At 33.9% G+C, this 8,533-nt stretch overlaps 1 protein-coding gene across 1 annotated transcript; it reads left to right on the top strand.

Moving 5' to 3' along the window:
• Positions 1-1,595: 1,595 nt before the first annotated feature.
• Positions 1,596-4,507, top strand: LOC108841280 (putative clathrin assembly protein At5g57200). Its single transcript, XM_018614051.2, has 13 exons — positions 1,596-1,702; positions 1,796-1,865; positions 1,942-2,039; positions 2,103-2,241; positions 2,489-2,643; positions 2,695-2,784; positions 2,868-2,984; positions 3,055-3,120; positions 3,203-3,283; positions 3,365-3,442; positions 3,539-3,733; positions 3,811-4,026; positions 4,091-4,507. The coding sequence occupies exons 1-13, from the start codon at positions 1,613-1,615 to the stop codon at positions 4,505-4,507; spliced, it is 1,812 nt and encodes a 603-aa protein (XP_018469553.2). The 5' UTR covers positions 1,596-1,612.
• Positions 4,508-8,533: the final 4,026 nt, after the last annotated feature.

Below are 8,533 nucleotides of genomic sequence, written 5' to 3'. Positions count from 1 at the left end.
CTTTTGTGTAATACTTTTATATAAGTAATAATGTGAATAGAATCTGTCAAATCATATGTTAGAATAATAATTATATAATTTTATACATTTAAGACTTTAAATATAATCAAAATATACATGTATTTATATATTGACGGATCGGATCGGATATTCGTTTTCAAAATTTTAATATTTGTGATTTGCTTCGATTTTAACGGATATTGAATTTTAGTATTTGCTTTGCTTCGGAAATTTATGGATATTCAAAATTTTTGGATCAAATAGCAACGGATAACGAATCAAATCAAATTTCACTGATAAAATGCCCAGCCCTATCTACCGGCTTGAACAGGTGTGTGACTTGTGCCACAGGCTCAATAATATAAAGCTGTTTTGATTTTTTTTTTCCCAAATTGAAATTATATAACAAGAGGTCCAAAGCCCCAAAGCACAGGGACAAGCCCATTACAGACAGACCAACAAAGCCAAAAAATACAACTGGCCCAAAAAACAACAAAACCCTACACTGACCCGAAGGCCCAGTAACACTAACCCAACAAACCCGACCGACCTCACTCCACGCGTTTGCATCCTCACCACCCAGGAGCCACGCGTCATGCCCACAATGCCTCAACCGTCACCACGCTGCCTCACCGACAGTCGCGACCGGAACTCGAGTCGTCGGGACCACCGGAAGTAAGAATAATAGGTCGCCGGGATCTGTAGCCACTACCTCGCAGACTTCGCTTGATCTGGTTCACGGAGATCTTCCATGGGCCACACCCTAGATCTCGTCCACCGCCATCGAAACCACCAGCTTCTTCTTCTTCGCCCTCTCTTCCACACGGCCGTGAGCTCAACCAGAAGCGAGACTCCACCAACCGAAACAACACAGCAGCAAAAACGGAAGCATCTAATTACTAACCCTAACAACACCGCCGCCGCCTATAACCATACTAGACGACGCGGAAACTAAATCCGACCGTTCACCCTTGTCGGAAAGGTGCCACGGCGGAGGCCGAAGCCAAACGTCCATCGCGCGGTGGATGAGACGCCGGACGCAAGAAAAAAAACTATTACACAAATGGAAAGCCAAAGAGGAAAGGCACCAGATTAGATGAGACTAACGCCGGACCGACGGTGGCTGTGGAAGCCCACGCCGTCGGCCGGAGAGGAGGAAACCCCCGGATCTACTTTCTCTCACTAGCTTTCTCTCACTAGCTTTCTCTCTCGGCTAAAGTGGTTACGTTCAGGTTTCCTTCCTACTGCTCTACATTTCAGAAACATGATATAAAGCTGTTTTGATATGTGTAAGCAATTATTAATATATAATTTTGTTAACAAAAAAAAAACACCCGCCGAAATAATAGTTATTGTTTAAGAGACCACTGTAATGATCTCGCGACTACGACATGATTGTCGTCTTAAAATAAGAATATACGACATTTGAAATAAGTATTATGAAAACAATAAGTATTATTGAAAAAGGAAATGATCAACATCACTAGTATTCTGTTACGCACGTTTTGAGGACGAAGAAGAAGAAAGTCTGTTATCTTGTACGTACAGAGCCATTGAACCAAAGCATCATCAAGATCCAGATTTAGATATTTAGACAAAACTGTAACTCGACATGGGGACGTTCACGAGCTTACGCAAAGCCTATGGAGCCCTCAAGGATTCCACCACCGTCGGTCTCGCTAAGGTCAACAGCGAATTTAAGGTCTCATTCTCCTGATCTTGAAAAGTCACCTTTTTCCAAATATATGATCTATGCATGTTCTTGATTCTTGATCTTATACGTAATTATTATTAGGATCTAGATATTGCGATCGTCAAGGCAACCAATCATGCAGAGTCTCCTCCCAAAGAACTTCATGTTCGTAGTAAGTTTCTTCTGCTTTTCCAAAACTAGGATATGATTCAAGAACTAAAACATGCGACGGGGTTGTGTTTATGCAGAGATATTCTCAGCGACATCTGTAATACAACCACGAGCAGATGTTGCTTACTGCATTCATGCATTGTCTAAGAGATTATCCAAAACTCGCACTTGGGTTGTAAGTTATTTCCTGCTTCGCAAGTTTCTTTTTAACAAGATTGACAAACACACATCAATACAGGTAGCAATGAAGGTGTTAATAGTCATTCACAGAACGTTAAGAGAAGGTGATCCTACGTTCAGAGAAGAGCTTCTAAACTACTCCCACAGAAGACATATACTCAGAATCTCCAACTTCAAAGACGACACAAGTCCTCTTGGTGAACTGAATAATCATTCCCCTATTTCTCTTTATATAAAATCGCTAGGCGTTAATTATACGATTTACATAGGGGATTAGTGGCAGTGCCTAGGCGCGTGCTTAGGCAGGCGTCGTCTAATATAGTTTTAAAATAAAATAAGTATAGAAAAATGGTTTCGCCTATGACTGTCTATTCAAACTTTTAGAACACTGATATGGCATTTATCTCATTCTCTCTTGATTTTATCATATTGTCTTTGATGCAGCTTGGGATTGCTCTGCTTGGGTTAGAACATACGCGCTCTTTCTTGAAGAGCGGCTTGAATGTTATCGCGTCTTAAAGTATGATATAGAGGCAGATCGTTTGCCAAAAGCTTCTGGTGCAGCTTCCAAGGTTTGTCTTCTCACTTCTCATCAACTAGTAACTGTCCAAGTTTTGTTACAAATCTTTGTGTTTCAATTTGTTATGTAGACGCATAGGACAAGGATGTTGTCTGGTGAAGATCTGTTAGAACATTTACCTGCTTTGCAGCAGCTTCTTTTCCGGCTTATCGGATGTCAAGTAAACTTCGCTCTTTGCTTTCTTACTATTTTTGTTTGCGTGCTAGAGAAGATTTTTTTCCTTATTTGTTTTCAGTTTTGCAGCCTGAAGGAGCAGCTTATAGCAACTATCTAATCCAGTATGCTCTTGCTTTGGTGCTTAAAGAAAGCTTTAAAATCTATTGTGCTATCAACGATGGAATCATTAATCTTGTTGATATGGTTAGTTATAAAAAAAGTTACAATTCCTGCCTTTGCTTCGCTATCTACTCATCTCTCTGTGTCATTGTAGTTCTTTGAGATGACAAGACATGATGCAGTGAAAGCTCTAAACATATACAAACGAGCTGGTCAACAGGTGAGCTGCAGCTAAAGTTTCTTTTGGGAATATATTAAGCTTATCTTCAAAGATGTTCCTGTTGATGTTTTTATTGTCATAGGCTGAAAATTTAGCTGAGTTTTATGATTACTGCAAAGGGCTAGCGCTAGCAAGGAACTTTCAGTTCCCAACATTAAGACAGGTTGGTTCTTAGCTTTCAAAAAGTTCTTGATTGTTGTATAATTCCACTCTTTGGTGCCTAATCAAAAAGATCTGTTTTCAGCCTCCTCCATCGTTTCTTGCAACAATGGAAGAGTACATTAAAGAAGCACCTCAGAGTGGTTCTGTACAGAAAAAGCTGGTACAGATAATATTCATCTCATCAGTATTCTCAAATTTTGGTTTCATTTAATCATCTCCACATGATTTATCATTTTGTTTCTGTTTGTATTAACAGGAGTATCAGGAAAAAGAAGAGGAACAAGAACCACAAGAAGAAGAACAGCCTGAAGAACCTGCAGAAGATGAAAACCAAAAGGAGAAGACCGAAAATGATCAGCCGCCTATAGAAGAAGAGCAAGAGGAGCCTCAAGAGGAGAAAGAAGAGGAAGAACCTAAACCTTCACCATTGATAGACACTGATGATTTACTGGTGAGTCTTCTTCATCTGTACATATAGTTAAACTATCAAAACCTAAATGTATGACCCTTTTACTTGGATTGGTGCAGGGTCTAAATGAAATAAACCCTCAAGCCGCAGAGATAGAAGAAAAAAATGCATTGGCTCTTGCCATATATCCACCAGGACATGAAAATTCAGGCCCATCTAAAAGTCTAAGCTTAATAGAAGCTGGAGGAAGTGGTTGGGAGCTTGCTCTAGTCACACCACAGAACAACAACAACAACACTAACAACAATTCTCATCCAACAATAGCAACAAAACTAGTAAGACTCTCATTCAATTTTGAAAACTTTCTATTTTTAACTCACATGGTGTATCTGTTTATAGGGTGGAGGATTTGACAACCTTCTGCTAGATAGTCTCTATGAAGACGACACAGCAAGAAGACAGATCCAATTAACCAATGCTGGTTATGGATTTGGAGCCACGGCTACAACTGGAGAACCAGCGTCATTGAACCCGAACCCGTTTGGGATGCAACAAGATCCTTTTGCAATGTCTAGCAACATGGCTCCACCAACCAATGTTCAAATGGCTATGCAGCAACAACAAATGATGATGATGAATCATCAAAATCCATACAAGATCAACAACTATTCACCTTATCATCAGCAACATCATCACTTCTCATCAAATCCTTCATCTTCTTCCTCTAACCCATTTGGTGATGCTTTCCTTGCTCTTCCTGCTCCTCCTTCATCTGCTACTCAGCAGAAACAAAACCATCATCATATGCTCCTTTAGGAAGAGTCATCTCAATAACTTGTCTCTTGTTTTTTTTTTTAAACTAATTTCGATGTAATTCAGGTTTCAGGTTATTATTATTATTCTTTGATTCTTTACTAGTATAAGACTCTTCTATATTTTTGGGATAATTTTTCTTTTTCTCTTCTAATTTTAATTTTTATTTCACCTTAATATTTGTATGCTTAGCTTACCTCACTTTTTTTCTATGAAAGATGTTGATCCAGACAGAAAAGGAGGGAAAATTATAATCAAATGCACTCTTGACTTCTCTTGTCATAAAACCGTTTAAAATCCATAAGGAAAAAAGCCAAAGAAACTCAACTCCTCTCAAGAAACCTACACCTAACTAGCGGGGTTGACCTGGTGGTGTTGAGGGAGCTTCGGCCCCAATACACACCCGGGTTCGAACCGCTGGCCAGGTAATTGGGATATCTAATTCTCCATAGTACCAAATGGTCTGCCTCGCGCTGAGGGGTTGGCTTCTGGGGTGGAAGTCCCTCTAGGTTAAACCAAAAAAAAAAAAAAAAAAGAACCTACACCTCTAATTTAATCGCTGCTAAAGGAAATTAAAAAAAATAATCAAACTCTCTCATATGGACTCCCTCCATTTAACAATATTATCGTTTAATTTTTTTGCTCATAGATTAAAAATTATTATTTATTCAATATATTATTTTTTGACCTTATAAATTAACAAACTAAAAATAAGGACTAACTTAGAAAACTTATTTAATACTCCCTTTGTTCCATATTACTTGATTTTTTGCCACAATACACAAATATTAAGATAAACTATATCTTATTAAAAGTATTACTAAATTACAATTTAAAACTAGTTTATTTAATTATAAACAAAAATAAAAGTAATTCAATTGGTTACACAGTTTTTGATAAAATTAAAATTACATAGATTTGTGCAAACATCATCTATTAGTGCATCTATAATGTATGCCTCTATATTTTTCTCTAAATTAAAGATCTCTATTATAAAGGTATATTTGCTCCAATGTATACCGCTATAATAGAAATCTTCTATTTTAAAGAAAAATATAGAGGAATATTACTTTTTGTCTATATATTTAGAGCATCTATAACTCTTCACTATGTTTGCCTCTATAATAGTATTTGGAACCAAAACTACTTCATTCCTACTCTATTTATTCCTCTAAAATAGAAATTACTATATTTTCCTCTATTTATTGAGGAAAATAGTATTCCTATATATTTTGTTCTATATTTGGAAATTTCTATTTAATAAAATATATTAGAATAAATCACATTCAAAAGTAAATCACATCTCTATTATAGAGTTTTTCTAATAGATCATCTCTCATGTATACACATACACAAACTGAATTCTCAGAAGTTCAAATTACGTAATTGACAAAAAAAAATCAGGATTTATTTGTCAGAAATTTAAATTACGTAGCCGAGTCACAATAAACTTTACATTCTGAGAACAATAAATTTTCATTCCTACCAAGTTCTCTTAAAGCATCTTCAACCGTTAAGATATATATACAGGTATGGGACTCTAAACCTTCGTTTTAAAATACTGTAAAATGGTAAAGAATATGCTTTTCATAGAAGTTGTGCAGCTCCTTCAAATTCTATGTATACCTCAGTAACCTCATCATCTTGTTAATAACGCAAAGTAAGCCATTTTGAGAGATCTCCACCACGAGCTCCGGCTGAACTGTTTTAGATTTCTTTACTCAGTTTAGTATCTCACACCCATAGAATAAGAAAAATGCAACATTTGTTATTTAGATATATGGATTGACTCAAATCCTTTATCACTTACTTAAGCTAGTCTTTTTTTGGATGCGAGATATTTTCTAACAATATCATTCGAGATAATAATTCTTTTAACCATGAATCTCGACCGAATCCATTATTATGCTCCGAACTAATTTGTTTAGATATTTCGAAAAGAACGAACTTTTGAACCATCAATTAGTAAAATTATCATGCCAATTAACGATTCTATTGGTCGAAATTTTGTATTTTTCTTTTTGATTTATTTTTCTATTCGAGCTTATAATTGGAAAGTCACATTAATTGTTAATCGCACTAATCATTTTTTGCGCTAGAATCTTAATAAATGTCCGCCATTAATCACAACTTGCAGAACAATTTTAATAAATGTCGACTAATCATTAAATGTCTTAATGGCATTAAATGTCTTGCACAAGTTATGATTATGAACATACCTTACTTATACCTTACAAATTTAATATATTTCCTTTAACCAATTGCTCTCATTAATCATAACTTGCTAATCGGAATATTACATTAATTGTTCTCATTAATCATAACTTGCGCAAGAATTACAATAAATACGTGTATTAATAAGTTTCCTTTTTACAAATTCAGAATTAAAATATTATGATATTTTGGCTTATCATGCAAGCTAAATCATTGAGAAACGTACACCAATTTACTATATATAAGATATTCACAGTAGAAGAAACGAAGCCACTGATTTTTTATTCTCAACTTTTTATGTTCATATTGTTTTTGTTGTTTTACATCATTAAACTTTTATATATACATATTTCATCAGAGCTGACTTTTCTTTTGGTTTATATGCAGATGCCATATTATAACGATTTCACCACGATGCAGGTAAATGTTTTTATCTCTTTATATGATTTGATTAATCGTAGATTTATTTGAATTCTAATTCTTACCTTTTTAATATGTTAGAAATGATTGTTTGTTAAAGCTTAGAAGGAGAATAATGCTTTCATATGTATTTTTCTATTGGTTTTTTAATTTACAATTTTAGTTTATATATGTGCAGACCAACGATTATGACATTTTCTCATGTGGATCCATATGTACTTAAATGATCATATCATCCAAAACACGTAAACTATAATGTAAGTTTCATGCTTTGTTACATTCTTTATGTTTTTCAAATAATTATTTGCTTATACATTAAAGAACAAAATCTTTAATCAATATTTTATTATAAAAATTAGTATAACTTCTTATACATATTATCAACTTTGTACTCAAATATGATTTTATACAATTTATCATATTATAAAATGTATATCTTATAAATTCATATATATAAACTATATAGTTCTTTTTTTGTCATCATAAACTATATAGTTATATGTCAACTATATTATAAATTGATTGGCCGATTTATTTTTTAAATTTTTTCTTTTTCTAAAAACATATCCTACGCCATCTCTTTCTCTCATCTCCTTCTCTTTCTTCTTCTCGATTTCACTTTATACTAAAACAAAACTAAACGGAGTAAGGGAAAGTTGGGAACACATATCTGCACATTTTTGATAGAACATGCATTGATTATTAATTCTTTTCTTGCGCAATTAATATGATCTCTTATGAATCTATTATAAATGTAATTTACCTTATTTATTTGAATAATTCTTGCGAAAGTTTTAATCACATTTTTTGATATTTATTGAGAATTTGTTATTCTTACACAATAGGGTATCACATTAATTCGACTTTTAAATCTTTCTAAATTTTCAAAGTCGTTTTTAATCTTGTTGCCTTATTTTAAATAAATCTAACTTGCGCAACAAGACTAATATTTAATTCAAATCAGTTTATGATATTGTATATTTAATAACTTTATTTATTCTTGCGCAATGTGGTATCACATTAATTGGACTTTTAAATATTTATAAATTTTCAAAGTCGTTTTTAATCTTGTTGCTTTATTTTAAATAAATCTAACTTGCGCAAAAAGACAAATATTTAATTCAAATCAGCTTATGATACTGTAGATTTATTTACTTTATTTATTCAATTTAAATGTTTATTATGAAAAATTAATATTTCATGCTTTGCCTCCTAAACATGTATTACACTTTAGTGTTTGCTTACATTTTAGAGTTACAATAGCATACTAATGAGATGAACTTTTTTTTTTGCAAGTCCTGATGTTACAGTCCTCAGGTGATATTTTCTCTGGTTCTGGATTTTTCAGGAACTCTCTTGTCTAAAAGAAAAAGCCAAAAAGATCATGACAGTAGC

The sequence above is a fragment of the Raphanus sativus genome, chromosome 2 (genome assembly GCF_000801105.2).
Source record: "Raphanus sativus cultivar WK10039 chromosome 2, ASM80110v3, whole genome shotgun sequence".
NCBI lineage: Eukaryota > Viridiplantae > Streptophyta > Magnoliopsida > Brassicales > Brassicaceae > Raphanus > Raphanus sativus.
The sequence above is the reverse complement of the archived record's forward strand: the minus strand, read 5'-3'. Positions and strand labels throughout refer to the sequence as shown.

Excerpts from the sequence above, each read along its gene's own strand:
- LOC108841280 (XM_018614051.2), top strand. The coding sequence starts at position 1,613 with ATGGGGACGTTCACGAGCTTACGCAAAGCCTATGGAGCCCTCAAGGAT. Across the intron at positions 2,644-2,694 it reads TTCTCACTTCTCATCAACTA|ACGCATAGGACAAGGATGTT; the intron begins GTAACTGTCCAA and ends TTTGTTATGTAG. Across the intron at positions 4,027-4,090 it reads CAACAATAGCAACAAAACTA|GGTGGAGGATTTGACAACCT; the intron begins GTAAGACTCTCA and ends ATCTGTTTATAG.